Consider the following 27,643-nt stretch of genomic DNA (forward strand, 5'->3'; position numbering starts at 1 on the left):
TCAGAATATGCTCAGGTTTCTCCTACATGGAAAACAAAAGGTGACTTTCACTCTTCCCCTACATTACCATTCTAACTTTCACTACCGAATAGTTTTTGCCCAGTACTTTCTCTACACCTGTCTTTCCTGTTCATGGCTCTCTCCTCAGCACCTAGGACAGTAACTAAAACATACTAGGACTGGGTAAGTACTTAGATAATAAAGGACTGCATCCATGTGAAATCAGGTGTCATTGTATGGAAATGAGAGCTCGCAGGGTCTGGACTCTTGCAGTTTTTAACACTGGTCACTGTCCTGCACTCCTTCCCTAAATTGCTGTCCTCAACACCTCTCTATCATAGGTGTCTGTCTCCCTGACAATGATTCTGTCTAGATTGAGCACGATCTTCTCTTCCTCAATCCTACTCTTTTAATTGGAGGCTACTGCTCAAGGTTTAGTTTCATTCTTTCTTCCACAGAAATCTCCGGCACCACCAACTTCTAGGGTTACCTAATCAGGGGAGACTGTCGAATCTGAATGCCATCTTTAACTCTGTGACCTCTTATCGCATGTGTTCAATTGCTTTTTGGAGACTTGCAGGTCATACTTTGACTGTAGGCTTAGTATGACATTGTCCCTCCCTCAAAATGGACTTTCCTTTTAAATTCTCTGTACTTGATGTCATGTATTCAGCATCACACGCTCAGAAACTTACTCTGACTCTTTCCTCTGCTAACTAGAGCTAATAAAAATCAAGTTCTTTCTCTCATATTTATCCTTTTCCTTTATTCAGAAATGCTCTCATGCTTGAGAGATTGAAAGAGTGTCCCCACACGTGCCTGCCACCACCAGATTCAACTTCCTAAACCTGGGGTTCAATATGTCACAGTTCTGCCAAAGAAGATGAAAAACAAAGGATCAAATATTCTCATGATCCCCTCCCTCCTGGCTACAGAATAACAAATACATGTTAATTCACTAAATTGAGTATTCAAGACCCTTTCTTAAAAGAACTTTTTTGTAGTTGTTTTTTAGGAAACATTTTTTATATAGTAAAGCGCATAGATCTTATATAATTTGATAAATTTTGGCAAATATATATTTTTCAAACATACCAATCCAGATATAAAACATTCCTTCATCCTAGAAAGTTCCCCGTGCTGCTTCCAGTCACTGTCCAGCCCCTTATCAGCAGCTACTGTTTGATTTCTATCACTTAGATTAATTTTGCCTGTTTTTGAACATCACATAAATGTAATAACTCAATATGTACTCTTCTGGGCTTCCCTGGTGACGCAGTGGTTGAGAGTCTGCCTGCCGATGCAGGGGACACGGGTTCGTGCCCTGGTCCGGGAAGATCCCACATGCCGCGGAGCAGTTGGGCCCGTGAGCCATGGCCACTGAGCCTGCGCATCCGGAGCCTGTGCTCCGCAACGGGAGAGGCCACAACAGTGAGAGGCCCGCGTACTGCAAAAACCAAAACCAAAACCAAAACCAAAATATGTACTCTTCTGTGTCTGGATTCTTCCATTCAAAATAATGTTTTTGAGATTCACTCTTATTGTTATGTACACTAGTAGTTCAGTCTTTTTCACTGCAAACAGTGTTTCATTGTATCAACAGACCACAGTTTGTTTATCTATGTTCCTGTGGTATTTGGATTGTTCCCCCCCACCCTTTTGTTATTGGAGTATAATTGCTTTACAATGTTGTGGTAGCTTCTGCTGTACAATGAAGTGAATCGGCTGTATGTGTACATCTGTCCTCTCCCTCTTGGGCCTCCCTCCCACCCCACCCACCATCCCACCCGTCTAGGTCATCACAGAGCACCGAGCTGAGCTTCCTGTGCTTTACAGCTGGTTCCCACCAGCTATCTGTTTTACACACGGTAGTGCACCTAATCTCCCTAATCTCCCAATCTCAATCCTAATTTCCCAATTCGTCCCACCCTCCCCTTCCCCCCATGTCCATTCTCTACATTTACGTCTCTATTCCTGCCCTGGAAGTGGGTTCATCTGTACCATTTTTCTGGATTCCACATATATGCATTAGTATACAATATTTTTTTTCTCTTTCTGACTTACTTCACTCTGTATGACAGACTCTAGGTCCATCCACATCTCTACAAATGACCCAATTTCATTCCTTTGCATGGCTGAGTAATATTCCATTGTATACAGGTCCCACATCTTCCTTATCCATTCATCTGTCATTGGACATTTAGGTTGTTTCCATGTCCTGGCTATTGTAAATTTGAGGCTAGTATGAATAAATCCCCCATAAAGTCTTATATGATCCTTTTTGTAAACATATGTTTTATTTCACTTGGGTAAATGACTAGGAGTGAAATTGCTCCTTCTGTCTCTCTGTGTTTGTCTCTCTCTCTTACACACATACACACACACACACACACACACACACACACACACAGACATCCTCTCTCACCCCTGATGTCCTCAACTAGATTATAATCTCTTTGAGGACAAGAAGGTGTCTTATTTTTCTTTGGACTCAAGGTGTAGCAGAGTTTCTTAAACATAGTAGATACTTGGGAAATATTATTTGATTGAACAATTCAACTACATGAAGAAGTCACATTGCCATTCCATGTTATGATGGTGGGGACAGTAAAAGCCCCAAGGACTGAAGTGTTCTGGAGAGGTCAGTGACTGACACCGAAGAGGAATCTGTATTTCCTTCTCCCTCTCTGCATGCCCTCACGTTGTAAGCACACTTACTGCAGTCTTCTTGAAGTACTTGTAGGTTGTCACTGCTTTTCATTTCCAGAGTGAATGAAAAATTCAGAGGGTAGTGACCAAGAATACTGAGGCTACTGCCTGGGTTTGAGTCTAGGCTCTAGAGCTGAAGCTGAATAATTACTTTTTTCAAGCTATTTAAATTTCCTGAGCTTGAGTTTACTCTTGTGAAGATGGGGATTACAATACTACTTCTTAAGTTTGTTGTGAGCATTACATCATCATCACAACTAATTTTTTTGGTGCTTTCCATTATCTAGGCACTGTTTTTGCAAATATTAACTCAATCCTCACAACAGCCCTACGGTGAAACTACTATCTCCATTTTATGTAAGGGGAAACTGAGTCACAGAGCAGTTAAAGAATATCCCACTGCTGGTTTATGGTGGGGCATAAATTCAAAATCAGGCAGTATCGGTCAAGAATGTGTATACTCAAACCTTATAATAAACTGCCTTCCACAAATAAGATGATGTACGTAGAATGCTGTGCCCAGTGCCCAGTACATGTCCGACTTCAGTAAACATTGCCTGCTGTCACCATCATCATTAGCATCATCACTACCATTCGTAATTCTCATTTTTATTTTATTTTTATTTATTTATCTTTTGCTGTACGCGGGCCTCTCACTGTTGTGGCCTCTCCCATTGCGGAGCATAGGCTCCGGACGCGCAGGCTCAGCGGCCATGGCTCACGGGCCCAGCCGCTCCGCGGCTTGTGGGATCTTCCCAGACCGGGGCACGAACCCGTGTCTCCTGCATCGGCAGGCGGACTCTCAACCGCTGCGCCACCAGGGAATCCCCCTAGTTCTCATTTTTTTTAAAAAAAAGCATTTATAGATACCCGTGGCTTTGTCTTCCATTTAAGTGGTATACATTTGAATTGGTACTATATGGGATTCTTTATTATGTCCAATTCTGAGTTCCAGTTCCTTATGTATATAAAAATGTAACTAATATTTCCTTGTGGTGATGGTGGTGGTGGTGGTGCATACTGTATTTTAACAAATATCTGCTTGGATGCAATTAGACACTTAATAGACACCAGTGAGCCAGATGATTTCTTTAGAAAAGCTTGAAGTATCTATTAGCATTGGGCTGCCTCAGTTCTGTGGGCAGTGCCGCTGAAAACTCTAGAAAACATCGTTCTAGGACTTGCTGTTATAAGAGTTAATAGAAATAGGAAAATTGATGGGTGGAACAGTGGAGTGATCAGAAACATCTGGAGAATGGTTGTCATAGCATTGCATCTCTCTCTTCACTTAACTGTTTATACCACTCACCCACTGACACTCTCATCTTCTCAGATTGCCCTTCCCTAACCAGCCTCAGTTTGCTCTTGTTGCTTCTGTTTCAGAACTCAGACGCTCCATCCCATGGGACAGGACTAGATTTCTTGCAGTCAGCCAAGGTCAAGATGTCCACTGGGACTAAAATTGTGGCCATTCTGTTTCTCATCATCAGTCATCCGTAGTGACTTGTGTGTAATTCCTCATCGTGGTTCTAGAAGTTTGACCTCCTCTCTCATCTTTGCCCTCTGTCCTACAACCCCCAATTGTGAGAACAAAGTCATACGATTAAACTGTAGCTTCACACATTTCTTGTGCAACGACTGCTTTGCTTCTGCTCAGTGCTGTGCTTTTCCCTCCTTTCATGATCTCTGGTAAACTTTACACCAAGACATTCCAATTTAGGACTGTTATCTCTCCTAGTAGAGTTTCATTTTTATTTTCTGATCTCTAAATAATAGAATAATTTACATTCATCTGATTGCATTGGTTCTAAACCTGGGTGGAGTAAACAATTAAATCACTGTATAGAGAAAATGTGATTTAAAGATATGGAAAATGACTAAAGATGTTATTAAATTCTTTTCTCCCTATCTTAATTTCCAGTGAGTTCTTCATGCCTGGGCTGGTTGATACACACATCCATGCCCCTCAGTACTCTTTTGCCGGGAGTAACGTAGACTTCCCACTTTTGGAGTGGCTGACCAAGTACACATTTCCTACAGAACACAAATTCCAGAGCATCGACTTTGCTGAAGAAGTATATACCAGAGTTGTTGTAAGTATCCTGCTTATGAGTATTGGTGCATTGTGTTCAGTCATCTATAGAAACATCCATTTCTTGGGGGCAGATTTAAGTTATTAAAAATAGGCCGTTAAGGCTATACTAGGCTATACAGACCTATTCGGTTCTTTCATAGCTCAGTGAGTTTGTGACCACTTCACCTACATAGCTAGCCACTAGCAAAGAGACAGCTTGAATCTAAATCCTCAAATCCCCTGGGTTCTCATTACTCTCACTTACTTCTCGTTTTACTTTACTAAATTTGGGTTTAATGCATATGTGTGTTCCTTTACTCTTGCCAATCCACAGTGCCGTTCTAGGTACCATATGGAATAGCTGTGTAACCTTTGGAAAGTTCTGTGACTCATTTTCCCCATTTGTAAAAAAAACAGAGATAATGATAGTACCTACTTCTTAGGATTGTTATGATAATTAAGCAAGTTAATATTTGTTAAGCTCTTAAAATGGTGCCTGACATATGTATTTGCTTTACAGAATACCCAAGGAAATCTAAACTTAAACTTTCAAGTTACAGTGAGAAGGGTATCACATTATTTTGGTAGCTTCAAAAGGAAGGAAAATAGGATGGTCCCCTGTTGCAGGGCGTGTGGGAATGTGATGAGCATTAACCCAGTAGAGAGAACTATGGAGCTAGTTCAGTCAGAGAACAGTAGCTGTGGTGTGTGCCAACTAAAGGCCCTGAAATGTCCTTCCTTCCACTCTATCAGGAAAATCAGTTCCCTTTATTCTACTCCAACCCTATGCCCAGTCCACTCAGCAGCCAGAAATAACTTCTGCAGCTGAGAATTAAAGCTGCCAATATCCTATCTGACCACTAACTCTTGTCATCTAGCATACTTAGTCTGAACATTCCTGCATTTTTATTGGACCCATTGATGGTTTTTCTCTTAAAGTAATGGTGTGAGGGTGATAATATTATAAGCCTTATACAGGGACCTAGCCACCTGCCAGTTTCCCAGATCTTGCATCATCCAAGCCTTAAAGAGTAAAAGCAAGTGCTATCATTTATATACTTGCCTTGCTTAGTTATAAATTCAGTGTAATTGTGGACTTTACATATTTAGCACGGATCCACGTGACACCAGAAAAACTAAGAAGGACTAAGGCTGTGTTGGAAGTTGCTGGTGCATTGTGTTAATGAATTGTGTTAATCACATCAAATCTTTTTATTCTCAAAATTTATTTATACCTTGCATTGTTCTGAAAAGCGTTAGAGATATCTTAAAATTGCATTGTATACAAGAGAAGAAAATGAGTCATGAAATCACAGCAAAGGGAGAAAAAGGAGGAGGAAAAATAAAATAAAGCCAAGAGGTAAATGTGTACCATGGGGGTCCATGCACTTGTTAGGATTTGTCACACATTTGGCTTTAACTGACCCAGAGAGGGAAATCAAAGTATTTCATGTCAGTGAGTACAAAATAGGTGAAATAGGTGTTATTCTCTACAAGTATTTTCGGTGTACACATCCTCTGTTTCTGGTTATGAGCAGGCCCATAGACTTTAAGAGTTGGATGAGCTGAGAGTATAATTGACATTTGTTTAAGAAAGTTGAGATTTGTTAACTAGAACCTGTCCCTAAGGCTGAAGACTGCCTGTGGCAATGCAAAGGGGGTGCTAAGGCAGTACCCATGAACCAAGACATTTTTTGTTTTGTTTTTTATTTTCTGCCTCAGAAAACAGTCCTGGATCTATTCTTCAAGAAATGGGCAATCCAGACCCCAGAGTTTTGCACCACAGATTTTGACAGTGATAATTTAATCTGAAAGTAATTTAAAGTATATATTAGCAAACATCTCCTAAGATTGTTAAGAAAAAAATCCCAGTCAGTCAGTCAGTCCTGGAATATCTCCCTTTAAACATTGCAAACTGGGTGAGAGACTGAAGTTTCAAATTGGACTTTGGACTGGAATGAACCAAAAAGACTCGAAAGTTCAGGAATCTGTATATTATATAGATTATAGTCAAGGGACTGGAGAGTGAGATTCTTGGTAAATATGCCAAGACAAACTGGTTGCAAATATTCTCCTGGATAATAGAATGAATATGCTTACTCTGTGGGGTTGTCAAATTCAGCAGATAAATTCAACTAATTCCAAAGAGGTGTCAAGTCATTAAAGTACAGGTGAAAAGACAAGGAGTCAGGCCACTCTTTTCCTCTATTTTAGCTCATGGAAATTGTATAACCTGTTAAGGGGCCTGTTGATACTGGCGTTGAAGCTCAGTAGTAGTTGGCAATCTATTTTGAGCTCAAAAGTCTTGGTCTCAAGAATTGACAATTCTTATCAAGAATTGAAAGCAGGGGAAAGGTTGGGAAGCACAGCCAATATTTTGATGTTATTCCTGACAGATTTCTGTATAAATTGGAAAGTCATCATTAATGGAAAAGCCCTCTCAAAAGCTTATGAGAAACTAGGGTGGAACAGATGCCCAGAAACCCAAACATATAACATGCGAAGAAGAAAAGTAGCTGCATTTTAGACGGCTTACCTAGTAAGATTTTTCAGCCAAATTCTTTTCTTACTTTTTTAACTACGTAAGTCACACACATGTGGCTGAACGCAGTGGGAACCAACAGGAGTAGCTTTGGGGGTTCTTTCTTCTCTCCCTCCTTCCCTCTCTTCCTTCCTTTTTTTCCCCTCCTCTATGGGCTCTCCCTGTCCTGTCCCTTAAATGTAATTTGGGCCGATTCTTGAACTTTCTAGTCTTTCTAGTTTGTTCCAGTCCAATTTGAAACTGCAGTTTCTCATCTAGAAGCTTTTCTGTATGAGAAGCGTTTTCCCCCCTGACTCAGAGGAAGAACTTGCTGTTGGTGAATGGGTAGTACTTCCATTGTCATTGTTGCTAATTAGCTGAAATTTTCCATTTTCATCTTTTCTTCAAGCCCATTTTAGAAAGGTGTTTAAAGTGTTGAGAATTTAGAAAATGTTAGATTATACTTCTGTTTTAATTTTGAGTTTCATTTTATTTTGATTAGTAAATGTAACGTGTGTGGTTATTTTTCTTGGGAATTAGTTCACTGTTATTTTATGACCCAATAAAAGGTCAATTTTTATGATTATTCTACACATTTTTAAAAAGACTGTGTTTTCTCTGTCAATATGACTTTTTAAAATATCTGTTAGATTAGGTAGTTAAAAGTGTTACACAAGTCTTGTATCGTTTTCCTCTACAGTCTCCCACATAATAAGACAAAAAACTTAAATAGTCTTCCCTTAAAGATGCAGCCCCCTCACCATGTCCTGTGTTACATCACGTGAGATTTTAGTTCCTGGTTTTTTTTCTTTGCCATCTACATACATTTAATTTAAAATTTTTTTTTTAAGTTAATTTTTTTATACAGCAGGTTCTTTTTTTTTCCCACAGCTTTATTGGAGTATAATTGCTTTAAAATGGTGTGTTAGTTTCTGCTTTATAACAAAGTGAATCAGTTATACATATACATATGTTCCCATATCTCTTCCCTCTTGCGTCTCCCTCCCTCCCACCCTCCCTATCCCACCCCTCTAGGTGGTCACAAAGCACAGAGCTGATCTCCCTGTGCTATGCGGCTGCTTCCCACTAGCTACCTGCTTTATGTTTGGTAGTGTATATATGTCCATGCCACTCTCTCACTTTGTCATAGCTTACCCTTCCCCCTCCCCATATCCTCAAGTCCATTCTCTAGTAGGTCTGTGTCTATTCCTGTCTTACTCCTAGGTTCTTCATGACATTTTTTTGGTCTTAGATTCCATATATATGTGTTAGCATACAGTATTTGTTTTTCTCTTTCTGACTTACTTCACTCTGTATGACAGACTCTAGGTCCATCCACCTCACTACAAATAACTCAATTTCGTTTCTTTTTATGGCTGAGTAATATTCCATTGTATATATGTGCCACATCTTCTTTATCCATTCATCCGATGATGGACACTTAGGTTGTTTCCATATCCTGGCTATTGTAAATAGGGCTGCAGTAAACATTTTGGTACATGACTCTATGTGAATTATGGTTTTCTCAGGGTATATGCCCAGTAGTGGGATTGCTGGGTCATATGGTAGTTCTATTTGTAGTTTTTTAAGGAACCTCCATACTGTTCTCCATAGTGGCTGTACCAATTAACATTCCCACCAGCAGTGCAAGACGGTTCCCTTTTCTCCACACCCTCTCCAGCATTTATTGTTTGTAGATTTTTTGATGATGGCCATTCTGACTAGTGTAAGATGATATCTCATTGTAGTTTTGATTTGCATTTCTCTAATGATTAATGATGTTGAGCATTCTTTCATGTGTTTGTTGGAAGTCTGTATATCTTCTTTGGAGAAATGTCTATTTATGTCTTCTGCCCATTTTTGGATTGGGTTCTTTGATTTTTTGTTATTGAGCTGCATGAGCTGCTAATAAATTTTGGAGATTAAACTTTTGTCAGTTGCTTCGTTTGCAAATATTTTCTCCCATTCTGAGGGTTGTCTTTTGGTCTTGTTTATGGTTTCCTTTGCTGTGCAAAAGCTTTTAAGTTTCATTAGGTCCCATTTGTTTATTTTTGCTTTTATTTCCATCTCTCTAGGAGGTGGGTCAAAAAGGATCTTGCTGTGGTTTATGTCATAGAGTGTTCTGCCTATGTTTTCCTCTAAGAGTTTGATCGTTTCTGGCCTTACATTTAGGTCTTTAATCCATTTTGAGCTTATTTCTGTGTATGATGTTAGGGAGTGTGCTAATCTCATATTTTACATGTACCTGTCCAGTTTTCCCAGCACTACTTATTGAAGAGGCTGTCCTTTCTCCACTGTACATTCCTGCCTCCTTTATCAAAGATAAGGTGACCATATGTGCATGCATTTATCTCTGGGCTTTCTATCCTGTTCCATTGATCTATATTTCTGTTTTTGTGCCAGTACCATATTGTCTTGATTACTGTAGCTTTGTAGTATAGTCTGAAGTCAGGGAGCCTGATTCCTCCAGCTCCGTTTTTCATTCTCAAAATTGCTTTGGTTATTCGGGGTTTTGTGTCTCCATACAAATTGTCAAATTTTTTGTTCTAGTTCTGTGAAAAATGCCAGTGGTAGTTTGATAGGGATTGCATTCAACCTGTAGATTGCTTTGGGTAGTATAGTCATTTTCACAATGTTGATTCCTCCAATCCAAGAACATAGTATATCTCTCCATCTATTTGTATCATCTTTAATTTCTTTCATCAGTGTCTTATAATTTTCTGCATACAGGTCTTTTGTCTCCTTAGGTACGTTTATTCCTAGATATTTTATTCTTTTTGTTGCAATGGTAAATGGGAGTGTTTTCTTAATTTCACTTTGAGATTTTTCATCATTAGTGTATAGGAATGCAAGAGATTTCTGTGCATTAATATTGTTTCCTGCTACTTTACCGGATTCATTGATTAGCTCTAGTAGTTTTCTGGTAGCATCTTTAGGATTCTCTATGTATAGTATCATGTCATCTGCAAACAGTGACAGCTTTACTTCTTCTTTTCCGATTTGGATTCCTTTTATTTCCTTTTCTTCTCTGATTACTGTGCCTAAAACTTCCAAAACTATGTTGAATAAAAGTGGTGAGAGTGGGAAACCTTGTCTTGTTCCTGACCTTAGTGGAAATGCTTTCAATTTTTCACCATTGAGGATGACGTTGGCTGTGGGTTTGTCATATATGGTCTTTATTATGTTGAGGAAAGTTCCCTCTATGCCTACTTTCTTGAGGATTTTTGTCATAAATGGGTATTGAATTTTTTCGAAAGCTTTCTCTGCATCTATTGAGATGACCATATGGTTTTTCTCCTTCAATTTGTTAATATTGTGTATCACATTGATTGATTTGTATATATTGAAGAATCCTTGCATTCCTGGAATAAACCTCACTTGATCATGGTGTATGATCCTTTTAATGTGCTCTTGGAATCTGTTTGCTAGTATTTTGTTGAGGATTTTTGCACCTATGTTCATCAGTGATATTGGCCTGTAGTTTTCTTTCTTTGTGGCATCCTTGTATGGTTTCGGTATCAGGGTGATGGTGGCCTCGTAGAATGAGTTTGGGAGGGTTCCTCCCTCTGCTATATTTTGGAAGAGTTTGAGAAGGATAGGTCTTAGCTCTTCTCTAAATGTTTGATAGAATTCGCCTGTGAAGTCATCTGGTCCTGGGCTTTTGCTTGTTGGAAGATTTTTAATCACAGTTTCAATTTCAGTGCTTGTGATTGGTCTGTTCATATTTTATATTTCTTCCTGGTTCAGTCTTGGAAGGTTATACCTTTCTAAGAATTTGTCCATTTCTTCCAGGTTGTCCATTTTATTGGCATAGAGTTGCTTGTAGTAGTCTCTTAGGATGTTTTGCATTTCTGCAGTGTCTTTTGTAACTTCTCCTTTTTCATTTCTAATTTTATTGATTTGAGTCCTCTCCCTCTTTTGCTTGATGAGTCTGGCTAATGGTTTATCAATTTTGTTTATCTTCTCAAAGAACCAGCTTTTAGTTTTATTGATCTTTGCTATTGTTTTCTTTGTTTCTATTTCATTTATTTCTGCTCTGATCTTTATGATTTCTTTCCTTCTGCTAACTTTGGGTTTGCTGGTTCTCCTTTCTCTAGTTCCTTCCGGTGTAAGTTTACATTGTTTATTTGAAATTTTTCTTGTTTCTTGAGGTAGGCTTCTATAGCTATTATCTTCCATCTTAGAACTGCTTTTGCTGCATCGCATAGGTTTTGGATCGTCGTGTTTTCATTGTCATTTGTCTCTAGGTATTTTTTGATTTCCTCTTTGATTTCTTCAGTGATCTCTTCGTTATTTAGTAACGTATTGTTTAGCCTCCATGTGTTTGTGTTTTTTATGGTTTTTTCCTCGTAATTCATTTCTAATCTCATAGCGTTGTGGTCAGAAAAGATGCTTGATATGATTTCAATTTTCTTAAATTTACTGAGGCTTGATTTGTGACCTAAGATGTGATCTATCCTGGAGAATGTTCCATGCTCATTTGAGAAGAAAGTGTAATCTGCTGTTTTTGGATGGAATGTCCTATAAATATTAATTTAATCTATTTGGTCTGTTGTATCATTTAAAGCTTCTGTTTCCTTATTTATTTTCATTTTGGATGATCTGTGCATTGGGGTAAGTGAGGTGTTAAAGTCCCCCACTATTATTGTTTTACTGTCAATTTCCCCTTTTATGGCTGTTAGCAGTTGCCTTATATATTGAGGTGCTCCTATGTTGGGTACATAAATATTTAAAATTGTTATATCTTCTTGGATTGATTCCTTGATCATTATGTAGTGTCCTTCCTTGTCTCTTGTAACACTTTTAAAGTCTATTTTATCTGATATGAGTACTGCTACTCCAGCTTTGATTTCCATTTGCATGGAATATCTTTTTCCATCCCCTCACTTTCAGTCTGTATGTGTGTCTAGGTCTAAAGTGGGTCTCTTGTAGAAAGCATATATATGGATCTTGTTTTTGTATCCATTCAGCAAGGCTGTGTCTTTTAGTTGGAGCATTTAATCCATTCACGTTTAAGGTAATTATTGATATGTATGTTCCTATGACCATTTTCTTAATTGTTTTGGGTTTGTTTTTGTAGGTCATTTTTTTCTCTTGTGTTTCCCACTTAGAGAAGTTCCTTTAGCATTTGTTGTAGAGCTGGTTTGGTGGTGCTGAATTCTCTTAGCTTTTGCTTGTCTGTAAAGCTTTTGATTTCTCCTTCGAATCTGAATGAGATCCTTGCTGCATAGAGTAATCTTGGTTGTAGGTTCTTCCCTTTCATCACTTTATCATGCCACTCCCTTCTGGCTTGTAGAGTTTGTGGTGAGAAATCAGCTGTTTACGTTATGGAAGTTCCTTTGTATGTTATTTGTCGTTTTTCCCTTGCTGCTTTCAATAATTTTTCTTTGTCTTTAATTTTTGCCAATTTGATTACTATGTGTCTCGGCGTGTTTCTCCTTGGGTGTATCGTGTGTGGGACTCTCTGCACGTCCTGGACTTGGGTGGCTATTTTCTTTCCCATGTTAGGGAAGTTTTCGACTATAATCTCTTCAGATATTTTCTCGGGTCCTTTCTCTCTGTCTTCTCCTTCTGGGACCACTGTAATACGAATGGTGTTGTGTTTAATGTTTTCCCAGTGGTGTCTTAGGCTGTCTTCATTTCTTTTCATTCTTTTTTCTTTATTCTGTTCTGCAGCAGTGAATTCCACCATTCTGTCTTCCAGGTCACTTATCCATTCTTCTGCCTCAGTTATTCTGCTATTGATTCCTTCTACTGTAGTTTTCATTTCAGTTATTTTATTGTTCATCTCTGTTTGTTTGTTCTTTAATTCTTCTAGGTCTTTGTTAAACATTTCTTGCATCTTCTCGATCTTTGCCTCCATTCTTTTTCCGAGGTCCTGGATCATCTTCACTATCATTATTCTGAATTCTTTTTCTGGAAGGTTGCCTATCTCCACTTCATTTAGTTGTTTGTCTGGGGTTGTATCTTGTTTCTTCACCTGGTACATAGCCCTCTGCCTTTTCATCCTGTCTATCTTTCTGTGGATGTGGTTTTTGTTCCACAGGCTGCAGGATTGTAGTTCTTCTTGCTTCTGCTGTCTGCCCTCTGGTGGATGTCTAAAATGTTTTAAATTTGGATCCTCTGTCTTTGTTTTGGATGTATTTTCTTAGACGATGATAATCTTTTCCAGTAAGGTGGGTGACAAACAATCCAAATCCTTGAACTACCAAAAATGGTGTTACTTTCTTCTGACTCTTGAATGATGCACTTCAGCTACAGAGAGAATTCTCTTTAAAATGATTTTCCCACCAGCATCCAGTGTGCTGATGTCAATCTGATTGTCATTCCCTTCTAGCTAATTTGCTGGCCTTCAGGATTTTCTTCATTCTTGAGGTTCTGAAATTTCACTTATAGATATGTTTTTCTTTTTGTTTTTTTCAGTCCATTTTCTTTAATATAGTATTACTTCTGTTCTGGGAAATGAATTTCCTTCTCTCTCTTTCTTGTGCATGCACGCTCATTTATTTTCTCTGCCACCCCCCCAGCCCATTTCCCTTGCTCTTAGTATATTCTTCCCTCCAATCTGTTCTTTCTTTCAGCAACTCTTCTTAGAAATATAGTGAAACTTCTGTGTATACTTTTGCGCTACATTCTCAGAGAATGCCAGTGGCCCAAATTGGCAAGTTATTAAACTCACTCTCACTGTTACAGTAGCCTGTTCCTCTGTCAAGGATACAATGTCCTATTCTATGCACGTAACAATGCTTATTTTAGATCATTTTTTGCCTCTTGTTGCTTTAGTAAGTCTGATTCCTCATGTGTTCATTCAACAATATTTACTAGGCACACATGAAGATCCAGGCACTTTTCTGGTTGCTGGAGATTGAATTTGATGCCTCTGTCATGGTGTTAACTTTTCTCTTGGGTGTGTGATTATGGTAGCAAGCTAGCGCATCCTTTTCTATAGGTGACAGGCTATATAAACATCCTTTACTTGCAGCCAGAAATATTTTTTCTCATGTGCCTTAAAGTTTGAAAAGATTGACATTAAAATCCAGTTTTCCTAATTCTCTTGTCCTTCATTACTAACTGACATCACTGGTCTCTCTTTTTTATTGTTGTTCTTTTAACAGTTGGCTGAAGCTGAATAGAGGCTGCTAGGATACGGCATGTTCTTCCCTATTACTTTAAGTCCAAATTATTTTCCTCCTGCAGACGTTTACGTTTCTAATCCAACCCCATTCTAGTCAAGAGTCCTCTTATTTCACAAATGAGAAAACTGATGTTGAGAATGTAAAGCAACTTTCTCAAGGTCACGCAGGTCATAATATGCAAGAAGCAAGAACTCCAGTGCCGTTTTTCCTCTGCACTTTAAAAAGCATCTGCTATGTGTGGGGGCTGGGGGCATATGGGAAATCTCTGTACCTTCCTCTCAATTTTGCTGTGAACCTAAAACTGCTCTTAAAAAATGTCTTAAAATTTTAAAAAAGAAGAAGGAAAAGCTTCTGCTTAAGACAGACCCTGCTCAGGTCAATCAGTACTTTTCCAAGTGCTGAGACAAGTCAGGCAATATCAGTTCTGATTTCTTTCTCAAACTCTTCCCACTGCCTTCTGTTCCTTTGTTTCACTCTGGTCGGGATTGTCTCTGGCACTGCTATAATCTGGGCATTCCCTTTGGTTCTCCTCTGTGTTTAATTCCCATTTTCTGGACCTAAGAAGTTCTTTTACTTTGCATTACTCTCACATTTTTTAAAAACACATCTTCTAGGAGCTTTCTAAGCTCTTAAAGGAGAAAAACATTCAAGATTTTGTGTATCTAATCATATATCTCTATTCTATTTTCACACTTGACTGATAATTTACAAGGGTATAAAATTCTACTTTAAAATAACTTCCCTCCTTAAATCAACTATACTTCAATAAAATAAATTTTTTAAAAATTAAAAAAAAACTTTCCTCCAGAATTTTAAAGCCATTGTTCTGTTTTCAGCATCACTGGTGTTTCCTGCCATTTGTCTATGACTGGTTTTCTTTCTCTGGAACCTTTCAGAATCTTCACTTTACTTGTAGACTTAATATCTCACAATTATATGCCTTACTTGGCTTCTGTTTTTCATGCACTGAACTGAACATTCTATGAGGATTTTCAGTTTGGAGAGACTAGTATTATTTCTCAGACAATTTCACCCCCTTCATTTCCTTTAAAAAAAAATTTTTTTTTTTAGAACTTTTATTCTAAATGTTAGATCTCTTAGATTGAGCATAATTTTTTATCTTTTCATCCTTGACTTTCATATTTCTTCTCTGAGAAATTCTCTTCTAATTTAACCTTCTGTTGACTCCCATATTTCATTTTTAACATTTTTACTTTTGGAGAGCTCTTTTATTTTTTTTTGCAATACATGGGCCTCTCACTGTTGTGGCCTCTCGCGTTGCAGAGCACAGGCTCCGGACGCACAGGCTCAGCGGCCATGGCTCACAGGCCTAGCCACTCCGTGGCATGTGGGATCTTTCTGGACCGGGGCACGAACCCGTGTCCCCTGCATCGGCAGGCAGACTCTCAACCACTGCGCCACCAGGGAAGCCCTCCTCCAGTGTCCGTTGAACCTTAAATGTACATTCATATTTAAGTGTGATGCTCCAAGATGCTGATTGGAAGATCTGGGTGGGGTAGCATTTGTTGACTGGTAAACGTCATTATATGATGAACAGTGAAGGTAGTAAACAGCCCTTTAAATTGTGGGTCCCAAAAGTCGTGAGGACATTTTCCTTCTAGAGCCATTCATCTTCTCTAGGAAGAAGTCCTTCAGTCCTGCCAGGACTGGTGGAAACAGTACATGTGGCATTTTGGGGAAGAGGACCAAGGGTCCCAGAGGTCAGCCAGATGTCCACTTAAACCTCTTCTTTTCAGCCTATGCCTCACCTTGTCCTTTTGGGCTTGTACCCTCTAAATACTATCCAATTTCTACAAAGGGTAAATCTCTTCTGCAAGGAGCAGGTTAGGGGTGGTTGGCTGATTTCAGCAGGGAAAAGAGTCCTGCCAAGGTTTAATTATCTGTATACAGACTTTCAGCCAATTCCCTGTTAACAACCACATGCTCCTCTCTCTTTCCAAGTTGCCTCCAGGTTCTTATACTTGTTTTTTCTTCCAAGAAGATGTTGAAATATTTCCGCTGCTCATGTCTCCTCTCTGCTTATGGTTTAATAAATGTTATACTCCTTTACTGGTATTTTAGTAGAGATTTGCTGAGGAAGAGAGATGGATACATTTATCAATCTGCTAGGATGAACTAAAAATCTGGCTGAATAACTGTATCCTGTAATCGCTAGAAAAATCTCATTTATTCACTCCCAGATGCAATAAAGTTTGCATATTCTTAAACAGTCCTAAAAAATAAGGAATTAATTAGTATCACATTTTATAAATTCTGCAACACAGAACTGTGTGAATCTAGGAAATCGAAAGCATCAACTTCTCCTCTAGCTAACACTTTTAAAATATAAATACTTTTACCATTTGCCTTAACTACATTTCATATTGAGATGGCATGCCTTTAAATAAAAACATCTTAAAATTGAAAACTAAAATTCCATTTTCATCTGTATATACCATGTGACTTTTCTGGGCACAGGCGATTCATGGTTTTTGTGATTTATTTTTAGAGGAGAACACTAAAGAATGGAACAACCACAGCTTGTTACTTTGCAACAATTCACACTGACTCATCGCTGCTCCTTGCGGAAATTACAGGTGAGGAGATGAAAGGATGATTTACGGGCACATGAAGCATGTCTAGACCATGCCGGCAGTGACTTACACTTGTGAGCAGTCCTGCCTTTTAATTGCTAGAATTTAAGCACTGCATTTCTTGCAAGTAATTAGGTATTTGTGTATCACTGTGGCCCTTGAACTTTTTCTGTTGTTTAAGTAATTTCTTTACTTTTAGTTTTTGGCTGCAGAATGATGTAAATGGGTCTGAATTTTGTGTATTCATTTAGGGCTTTTGGGAGCAGGTTTACTAATTCTAGCAATAGCAACAGTTTATCTATCAGCAGATAGATCTTAGCTGTTGGCTAGACTCAGGGCACTATGCTAGATGCAGGGAACACAGTAAAACGGAAAATAGTCTCTGCCCTTGAGGAACCAGACAGGATTAACTGATTAATAGGTACATGCATTGATTAATGACTTTAGTAATGGCTGTAGTGCTTTTACTAGATGTCTGGTATTGTGCAAAGAACTCTACGTGGATTAGTTCAGCTCAGTTGCAAACAGCCTTCTGGAGCAGTTATTCAGGTCCTTTTGTTACAGATGGATAAACTGATGCTCAGAGAGGTTATGTAACATGCCCAAGTCACACAGCTAGTAAGCAGAGCTGAGACTGGATTTACACTGATGATTCCAAAACTTGTACCCAGTACAGTGCCTAGCACATAGCAGGTGCTCAGTAAATACTGTTGACTGATGTGCTGACACTACTGCTTGCTGGCCAAGGTAGTTTATACCAAAGACCTCAAGGGTGACACTGAAAGTAAATATTGCAAATTTTGGAGGAGACAGAATGAACCCAGAATTGGATCACCTGGGAAGATTTCATTGAAGGGATCTTTAAATTGGCCTTTGAAGGGAAGATAAAATGAGGAGAGAGGAAAATGCCTTTCAGACAGGAAAGATGACATGGGGTATGGGTATGGGGACAGGAACGTTCATAGTGGATATACAGGAGGCAGGGAACAGAGGAGCTGAACTAAAGGGAAGGATTCATGGCATGGTGGGATGGGAGAGGTTGGGCAGAGGGGATGGTTCAGTCTCTGGAGAGATTCAAATATGCATCAGACTCAAAAAAGTTTTCAGCGAGATGAGGTATGTGATGAAGGTGGTGTTTTAAGGAAGAGTAATCTAATGGCCAGGTATTACAGTGAATTACAGGGGAAAGAGAGAGATAGAAAGACTTCTGAAAGACTCAAGACAGAGGTGGAGACATTGTTGAAAAAATGAACATTGCCTCATGTAGCATCAACTTTCTAGCTGAAATAGAATTCCTCTAGCACCTTTGATAAGCATGAGGTTCTTCAGTGCTGAGAACTGCTGGTAGGAGTAAGTAAAATTCCCCCACAGATAATGATATTGGCACTGCTACACTTAAGAATAGCGACAGTATCTTTTCTAAGCCCGTGTGCCAGCCACTTTACATACATTATTGGGTATAGTCCTCATAACCCTGCACATAGAGGAGGACACTGGGCACATCTGGGTTTAGACCTTAAGCAAATAATATCCTTCATTCTGGGAGTAATCAGAGGAGTAAGGTGCTAATGGGAGAACCTTTACTACTTACAGAATTGATCGAGGTCTTGTTGTTACTGTTCTTAAATGGTGTGATGATCTTTTACATTCTCACTTATGTTTTTATAACGATTTTAATTTAAGATGTTTTAAAGAGGCTTAGGAAAGGTACAGTTTGGGAAAGAAACATGACTTTAGATTCTTTTTGTGTGTGTCTCACAGATAAATTCGGGCAGCGGGCATTTGTGGGCAAAGTCTGCATGGATTTGAATGACACTGTTCCAGAATACAAGGAAACCACTGAGGAATCAATCAAGGAAACAGAGAGGTATGTTTGTCTTGATTTGTCTTACGGATGGAGTTGGAGATGGGAAAAAGAAACCTCTTTAACCCAGGCAGAATGTGCACATGTATCACTGCCTGGGTTTGCCTAACTTCATGAAATTGATCTGATCCTAAGGAAAATGTTGCATGTCAGTACTATTTTTGTATATCAAATCATATTTTAAAGCCTCTGGGAACTTGTTATAGGAGTCCTAGGGCAAATCCCTTTATAAAATGAAGGATTTTTTAAAAAGTAAATGATTACCCAGTCCCTGTCATTCATTGTAGATTGGGGCTTCTCCTGTAGATTAAACTTGCACCTAAGTGTCTGTGGCCTGCTCATTAAATTACTTTTGGTTGTGGGTCATCCTGTTGCTTGAGATCATGTGCTTTTGTTATGTTCTTTTTATTTTACATGGGGATACGCTAGTGATACCATAGGTACTTTTTCTATATTTCTTTAATGGCTTTTCCATTGTGCCTTGAGGATTTGACAAGGAATTGTGTTGTATGACACTCAACATCCAAGAGATATAGAAGAAAATTCTTTAGCTTTAAAACTTGCCTAAGACCAAACATATCCTGATGCAAGTTTCAGAAGTCCAGCTTTTCTCCATTCCCCAGGCCTCCTTCACCTTAAGTGTGCCCTCTGTAAAGGGTGGCTTAGGTGCTGCTATGTTCCCAGAAAGAGAAGGAAGTGCACACTTTCCCTTTAGCATTTGGCCATATGCTCAACTTTTCTATGAATCTGTGTTTGTGGGAATAGTGAACCCTGATTCACATTTTATTCTTAAACAAAGGATTACCAGAAAGCAGGAAGCTATAGCTCATAAATATTTCCAGCCAGGGCAGAAACAGTCATTTCATAGGCCCTATGGATACCACCATCCCTGCAGATATAATTGGTAAGATCACCATCCCTGTCACTACCCATTTCACAACCATGTCTGGCCTATTCCTTCTGCTTTACTCCAACATCCATGCCCAGTAGGACTCAGCCTTTGAAAATAAATGATGCTATTGTGATTCTGTGAGCAAGCAGCTTCCACTTTAGGGAAACTGGGAGTAGAGAGCCCCATGGCTTCTAAACACCTCCAGATACATAGGACTCCATGACTCTGATATCCATGGAACATAACATACTGCAGTATTCCCCCAAACAGAGCTTAAGCTAGTAGAATGGCTTGAGCGCTGTGGGAATACTTGTGAACAGCCCGGCTGATGTTAGATGATAAAATTGCATTTACCTGTGATTTTGCACTCCATTGCTCTGGCTGCAAATGAGAAAGCAGGGTAATTACTGCTTGCTAATCCTTAATTAGTGGTGGTGAAACATGTGCAGCATTAGAAATGTTTACATGGAAATTAGGACATGTAAGGCTCATGTTTTCGTGCTTTTAAAAAATTAATTTCAAAAATACCTGAATGTTCTAACTTCCCGTTTGTTGCTTTATTTCAGATTTGTGTCAGAAATGCTCCAAAGGAATGTAAGTAAACTTGTTCCCAGCTCGCTTTTTAATTGCCTTCCTGTTAGTTGTAGGATTTGTTCTTAAGCTGTTTGGTAGAGGTTAGCCTGTATACATTTGGCCTATTCCATGCATGCAGAAGTATTTTCCTAAAGCCTTAAATTGTTTTCATGGTGGATGCATCAACTCAGCATAGGAAGGTCAGGCATTTTTTACTTTCTCAGTGGTTTTCCCTCCCTCTCCTCTGGGACCTTCTAATTTCATAGGATAGGCCAGTGGGGAGGTGGGGGAGGGCTTCATGCATGTAGACAGATTGGTGGCAACTGGATGCTGTGGCATGGTTTGTTGGCTACATCACCATTGGCTCTGGCCTCTTGTACCCCCTGATCTGGTCTGAAACACAGGTGGTGTCCAGCCCTGATGCCCCAGCCAGACTGCCTTGGTCCACAGATGCGTGCATGTCGTGTGGCCTGCAGGCACTCAGCCAGGCACCCCCGTTCCACAGTGCCCTGGTGTTGGTGATCCTGTGAAGACAGTGCTGTTTTCTGTCCCACCCCCAGCAGGCTTGTCTATGGCTCTGCTGTGCCGTCTCTTAGATTTGCAAACCAGACTCTTCCCTCACCATTTTTTAAGGTCTGACTGGAAGCCATAGGAAACCTCAGTATTTCTTTCAGTCTAATCTTGGGAGACCTAGGTGCAGCTTTGTGGATCCTTATCCTTGCCGCTCTTCTATGAGTCCTTCTCTACTGCTCAGCCACAAAGGTGACATCAAAGCCATGCCTGCAACTAAGTAAAAGTCCTCAGGGAGGCCATGGCCAGCATACCACCCCAAGATGTAGAAAGGGGAACAGGCTACCACTTCATTCTTAGTCTTCCCAGCACTCTCCCTTAAAACGTCTCCTCTGCCTCCTAATTTTCTTCATAAAAGCCACCCAGTCTAGGCCTGGTCTGAGCCTTCACGTGCCTTGCGTTTGAGATGGGATCTTCTTCCATTGAACTTGGTGCTACAGAATATACCCTTCCTTGTTCTCCGTGAGCCATTTCCATGAAATCCAGCACTTCTACCCACTCCTGGAATGAAGGACTGTCCCTAGAGATGAAGACATAAAATCATTTTGTGGTATGATATGCATTTCCTTACCAAGTGTTTTTGATTATTTCCAGTATTCTAGAGTGCAGCCCATAGTGACACCACGTTTTTCCCTTTCCTGCTCTGAGACTTTGTTGGGTGAACTTGGAAACATTGCGAAGACCCATGATTTGCACATTCAGGTGGGCGTTTTTCTCCTATTTGCCTCTGTCTAGACCTGCAAGACTTCTCTGTACCCTAAATTCTGGCAGTAATCTCGTAATCTCCAATTCTTTTACTGAGATGATGGAGGAGGTGGGTCTCCCCTTTTCTCTTTTAGTTCTTTTGGTTGGCAATTAACGTGACATAAAGCAGATTAACAGGAGAAAATCAAATTTATTATGTGCATACAGGAAATCCACATAAGTATGAAGAATTCCAAAGACAGCGAGGCAAGGTGAGGTATATATATATTCTGGACTAAGTAGAAGGAAACGGGTCTGAGGTTTCAAGGGAAAATAAGGTAATTCACTGGAAGATAAAAAGAGTTAATATTTGGTAAACAAAAGTTTGCTGAACCATTCAAAGACAATGGGACACAGACAAGTTTGATTAAATGGGCTTGCTAGGTTCCTCTTGTCTACCATGCCTAATACCTTACTATAGTTATCTATGGTAATAGCTCCTTCCTGGGACAGCCCTCCTATCTTAAATTCTTTTAGGTGGTAAGGAGGGAGTTCAAAGGTTCTTCCTGAGTCTTTCGGGCATTGATTGGTTTTTTTTTTTTTTTTTTTTCTTTTTGCGGTACGTGGGCTTCTCACTGTTGTGGCCTCTCCCGCTGCGGAGCACAGGCTCCGGACGCGCAGGCTCAGCGGCCATGGCTCACGGACCCAGCCGCTCCGCGGCACGTGGGATCCTCCCACACCGGGGCACGAACCCGTGTCCCCTGCATCGGCAGGCGGACTCTCAACCACTGCGCCACCAGGGAAGCCCCATTGATTGGTTTTTAACTCAAAATAATCTACATGGGCTTCCCTGGTGGCGCAGTGGTTGGGAGTCTGCCTGCCGATGCAGGGGGCGCAGGTTCGTGCCCCGGTCCGGGAGGATCCCACGTGCTGCGGAGCGGCTGGGCCCGTGAGCCATGGCCACTGGGCCTGCACATCCGGAGCCTGTGCTCCGCAGCAGGAGAGACCGCAGTGGTGGGAGGCCCACGTACTGCAAAAATAATAATAATAATCTACATGCCAGAGTGGCACATCATGGGGGCGGCCTGCCTTTAGCCCCATAAGATCTCAAGATACAGCATCATAGGACATAAGGTCCCTTACAGATATCACCTAAATCTAGTTCTTTAATTTTTTAGTTAAAAAAAGTTAAGAAACCTGAAGTTCCTTTTGCCTTCAATCTTCTCTGATCTGGCTCCTAGAGATGAGAACATCTTAAGTAACCAAGCAAGATCAATGGCAAACTGGTTACCTGTTCTCTGTAGGATACATTTAATGCATTTCTTTCCTGCTCTCTTCTATTTGATACTTTCTCAGTGTTCTAGTCCTTCCTTTTTGGAGGAACCGTCTATTATTTGAAAAGCAAAAAGAACCTAATTCCCACCTTACCAAAATGGATTTAAAAGCCCTTTTGTTCCAAGTTTCTTAATTTAAAATCAGGAACAAAACAGTGTATCTTACTTTGTCATTAAGCGGTTGCAATTTAGGAATAAAACAGTTTCTAAATCTTCCAGCTGGGTTAAAATTGGGAGCTCCCCTTCCCCCATCCAAACTTCATTACATACTGCACTAAAATTCTCCCTCTTAAGAGCTATCTTAAAGGGCATGTCGGGCTTCCCTGGTGGCGCAGTGGTTCAGAGTCCGCCTGCCGGTGCAGGGGACATGGGTTCGTACCCTGGTCTGGGAAGATCCCACATGGTGCGGAGCAGCTGGGCCTGTGAGCCATGGCCGCTGAGCCTGTGCATCTGGAGCCTGTGCTCCGCAACGGGAGAGGCCACAACAGTGAGAGGCCCGCGTACCATTAAAAAAAAAAAAAAAAAGGGCATGTCAGGGAAAGGCAACACATAGATCCTTTATCATTTTTTAGGGTGGAAGTTTTTTTTTTTTTTTTTTTAAGATTTGTTAGGACTCATTAACTATTTTCATTTTTTCCCTTTTTTTGATGGGCTGTGATATTCAGTCCCACACAATTGCAGGGGAAGAAAAAGTTATCCTTGACCTATTTAGGGTCCCTGGCTGGGCCTGAAAACTAAACTGACAAAGCTAAACAAGAGAAAAGCATAAAAATTTATTTCATATAAGGTTTACATGGCACAGGAGCCTTTATAAGGAAACAAAGACACAAAGAAACAGACCTGAGTATTTTTATGTTAGGTGTGGTGACAAGTGTACAGTCCTGGAGGAACATAAGTTAAGGAGTACGAGGTAAGTGTATTAGCAAGGCCTGTTTCTTCTTGGTTCCCTTTGTCTTCAGAGATAAGGATGCTCCTTTCCATGTATAGGGCGGGCGCCTCTCATTTACGAGAGCCTGTGCTCCGGTCACAGGGGAAAAGGGTGGGGGCAAAATCAGAGTGACCTTCCTGCTTCTGCCATTTTCTCAAACCCCTTCAGAATAAAGTATTCAGTATCCCAAGGTGGCATATTTTGTGTTTGTGTGTCCTGAATCCCAGAAACACACAACAAAATCAAGTATATGCTTACTGGCGTTGTATATATGTGTATAACTGCATATACTCAAATCTATCAAAATGACACAAATCTCTTCTGATGCCCATGCCCATTTCTTCAGTGGTCTGGAGTTCCTCAAGGCCAAGGATAGAACTCATTCTGCAGGTAGAACATTCTGTTTTTAGTCCAATGCTGTTGTTTTCTTTCATTTATTTGGTTATGCATACTCTACCTCAAGGAGAAAGGCAAATGGCATTGCTGTTCTTGGAAGTGGTAACTTGCTCATGAGTTATTTCCCATAATACATGGTCATCACCAGTTGGTCAGAAATGATTTTTGTTTTAGGTGAGGGGTTGGGATGGTGACACTTACGTTGTGTCTGCAGTCTCATGTTTGTGGTGCCCTGGAGAAAGGACAGTGCGGGGGCCAGGACTCGCTTGTTTTGCTTGCGTGTGGATTCTTATAGGCTCTTTCTTGATGACCGCAGGACTGCCTAGCTCTGTTATTTTCCAACTGTTTCCTGCAGAACTCATCCTGGAAGCTGACAAAGGGGATAGAATGGGGACAGGGTCCCAGAGTCCTAACCCTGCTTCATCCTGCGTAGCAACTTGTTTATGCTGTTTACATATTGAATTTCTATGATTTTTTAAATAAGAATAACACATCTAAAGCTAAAAGAATTTGGAAAATCACTCATCTATCCCAACGCTTTTATTTGAGAGATGAGAACATGGAGGCCCAAAGAGAAAACAGTGGACTCAACCCTAAGACATATAACTAGGGTCAGAACTTGGGCTAAAATTCAGCTTTTTATTTCAAATTTCAGCTTTCTATGAGTGAACCATGCTCTGTCCTTTTGATGGCCAATGAACTCTTCTTAAACAGCCAACACCAGAAGTAGTAGGTGATCGACCATGAATAGCTAGGCTTTTACTCTCTACAAGGAGTACTTTTTATTTTTACTTATTCTTGCTATAGTTTGGAATTTGAAAAGACTTCGTCAGAAAAACATCACATGGGTTAGGGTTAGGATATTACATGTTCATATAATTACATTTTCATAGTTTCTTTGTCATATATATCTTATATAATAAGAATTGTTTCAAATAAAATACACAAGAATCTTCATTTTTTTTACCTAGGTAAGTAGGAACCATCCATATCATTTGGGGGTAGGAAGTATAATTTCTAATGGTATTTTACATTAAAAAATTGAAAATATTTCTTTTCTTTTAGAGCCATGTAAGTGAAAATCGTGATGAAGTTAAAGCTGTGAAAAACTTATACCCTGGTTATAAAAACTACACAGATGTGTATGATAAAAACAACCTTCTGACAAATAAGGTAAGTTGTACATCATGATATAATCTATATGAAGTACGGCATATTTATCTAAATTTTAAAATCTCAGTAGTAATCTTCAGACTTCTATAACACACGTGCATTTCCCAAACTCAAGTACAGAGTGTGCATATTCATGTGTGCGCAGAATTAAAAATGGGCCTGAAGTTTCATCCCTAATGAATAAATCATTACATTTATTGGTAAATAAATCTAAAAGCTTCTTTGAGGTGGGAATGTCATGTGGTCCAAGGACATTTTGTCAGTATCCATTAGAATGTAAATGTGCATTCCTTTGAGTTAGAAAATGTATTTCTGAAGATCCATTCTGTAAGGACTATGAATAGGGATGTTAATTACATATGAAAGTTAAAAAATGGCTATCAGTGGGAAATTGTTTAAATTATAGTACATAATTAGAATTTTATCCAACATTCACAAAGAATGAAGTATACAGACTTACAAGGAAGAGTGTTTGTACAGTATTGTCTGATATGTGTGTATACGTGCGGGTGCGTGCTCACTTACCAAACACTGTCTGGAAGACACACATTGAACGTTAAAAGTGATCCTTCCTGAGGGAGAAAGCAGAGGACTTTTTACTTTTTATTTTTAAACACTCTAAGATTGCTTTGTAAAAGAAATGAGTATTACTACATTTATAATTAAACAATTTTAAGTTAATTAAAATTAATATGAGTGAGGAGAGACCTCATTACAACAATATACTCCCTGGCCTTGGCATTTAATGAAATGTATGAACTGCATGGAGAGTTTAACTATTACAGCAAATAAATTCTTAGGGACTTTGTGCTCAGAGATCTTAATGTGACTGATTTGAAAGGTTAATACTCTGCACAGATCTTGTTTATGCTCCATCATAATTTTCATCCTCCTCTACATATATTTCTATATAATTAATAAATTAGCCTTCAATTTGCATGTTAATTTTACTTGCATAGAGGTCAGCTGGACCAACCCTCATTTATTTTATAGATTAAAAAAGAGAGAAAAAGATCCACAAATGTGTGGGACTTTCGTAATCCAACGTTTTCACAGGCCTTTTCTGAGGTGTAACTTGGGCACAGTGATTTTATACATACAGGTAATCATCAATGTTCTTGTGAAGATGGTAACAGTTAAGTCACAGCTTTTATGTGCACCTACAATATCTTGCTGTGAGTGAGGACTGACTTAAGCGTTTTTGAGTGGTAGACTCCACATAGGATGCTCTTCTCTCCAGACAGTGATGGCACATGGCTGCTACCTTTCTGAAGAAGAACTGGATGTATTCAGGGAACGAGGAGCATCCATCTCGCATTGTCCCAATTCTAACTTATCGTAAGTAGGCAATTATTGATTAGTAGATTATGAACGTTTGGGTTGCAAAGTAGCAGCCAAATACCTTTGTTTTCTCAGTCATTCCTCCAGTATCTCTCTTCCGTAGTTATGTTCAATTGGGATGTGAACTAGATAGAAGGACACCTACCTATACTGTACTGGGGAGACAGCACTTAAAAGAGGCTATTTTTTGCAGAGTATGCATTTGAAGAGCACTACATCTCTTAAAATTTCTGAGTTTGCACAAAACAGAATAGGAAATAGAGTTCAAAACCAATAGCACTGAGAACTTAGAGCTAAGGACCGGAAGAGTGGGTGTGCCAACCAGGTGTTCCAGAGAGAGTGTACTGACCTCTTACTACTTTGTGTTGTACAAACTACTAGAAATGTGCACATTACCAGAAATGGTGCAATGCTACTAGAAGCCAGCACCCTTCAGTAAATGTCATGCTGCTATATCTGACGAAATGCACTTAGGAGGGGACTTGTCCTGCTGTAATTCGCGCAAACAAAATTTTTATTTAAACCTGGTTCTTAACCTTTGAAAGGTTATAGATGCATAAGGGAATCAGATGAAACTTGTGGTCTGGATCATCAGAAAAAAAACCCCATACAGGGCTTCCCTGGTGGCGCAGTGGTTGAGAGTCCGCCTGCCGGTGCAGGGGACATGGGTTCGTGCCCCGGTCTGGGAAGATCCCACATGCCGCGGAGCGGCTGGGCCCGTGAGCCATGGCCACTGAGTTTGTGCTCCGCAGCGGGAGAGGCCACAGCAGTGAGAGGCCCACATAATGCAAAAAAAAAAAAAAAAAAAAAAAGCCCATAGACATAAAAATGCTGCATCTAATTTCAGGGAATTC

The 27,643-nt window shown here is 39.7% G+C and overlaps 1 protein-coding gene across 2 annotated transcripts in view; it reads left to right on the top strand.

Moving 5' to 3' along the window:
- The window catches only part of GDA (guanine deaminase), a 135,096-nt gene that overhangs the window by 55,220 nt on the left and 52,233 nt on the right, over positions 1-27,643 (top strand). For both annotated transcript variants that reach the window (XM_004276388.4, XM_033440180.2), the window contains exons 3-9: positions 4,631-4,802; positions 16,950-17,037; positions 18,796-18,901; positions 20,357-20,384; positions 21,528-21,635; positions 25,341-25,448; positions 26,689-26,786. In XM_004276388.4, the coding sequence (XP_004276436.1) occupies positions 4,631-4,802; positions 16,950-17,037; positions 18,796-18,901; positions 20,357-20,384; positions 21,528-21,635; positions 25,341-25,448; positions 26,689-26,786 (708 nt within the window). The remainder of the gene's footprint in view (positions 1-4,630; positions 4,803-16,949; positions 17,038-18,795; positions 18,902-20,356; positions 20,385-21,527; positions 21,636-25,340; positions 25,449-26,688; positions 26,787-27,643) is intronic.

Source organism: Orcinus orca, chromosome 6, assembly GCF_937001465.1.
Source record: "Orcinus orca chromosome 6, mOrcOrc1.1, whole genome shotgun sequence".
Classification (NCBI taxonomy): Eukaryota; Metazoa; Chordata; class Mammalia; order Artiodactyla; family Delphinidae; genus Orcinus; species Orcinus orca.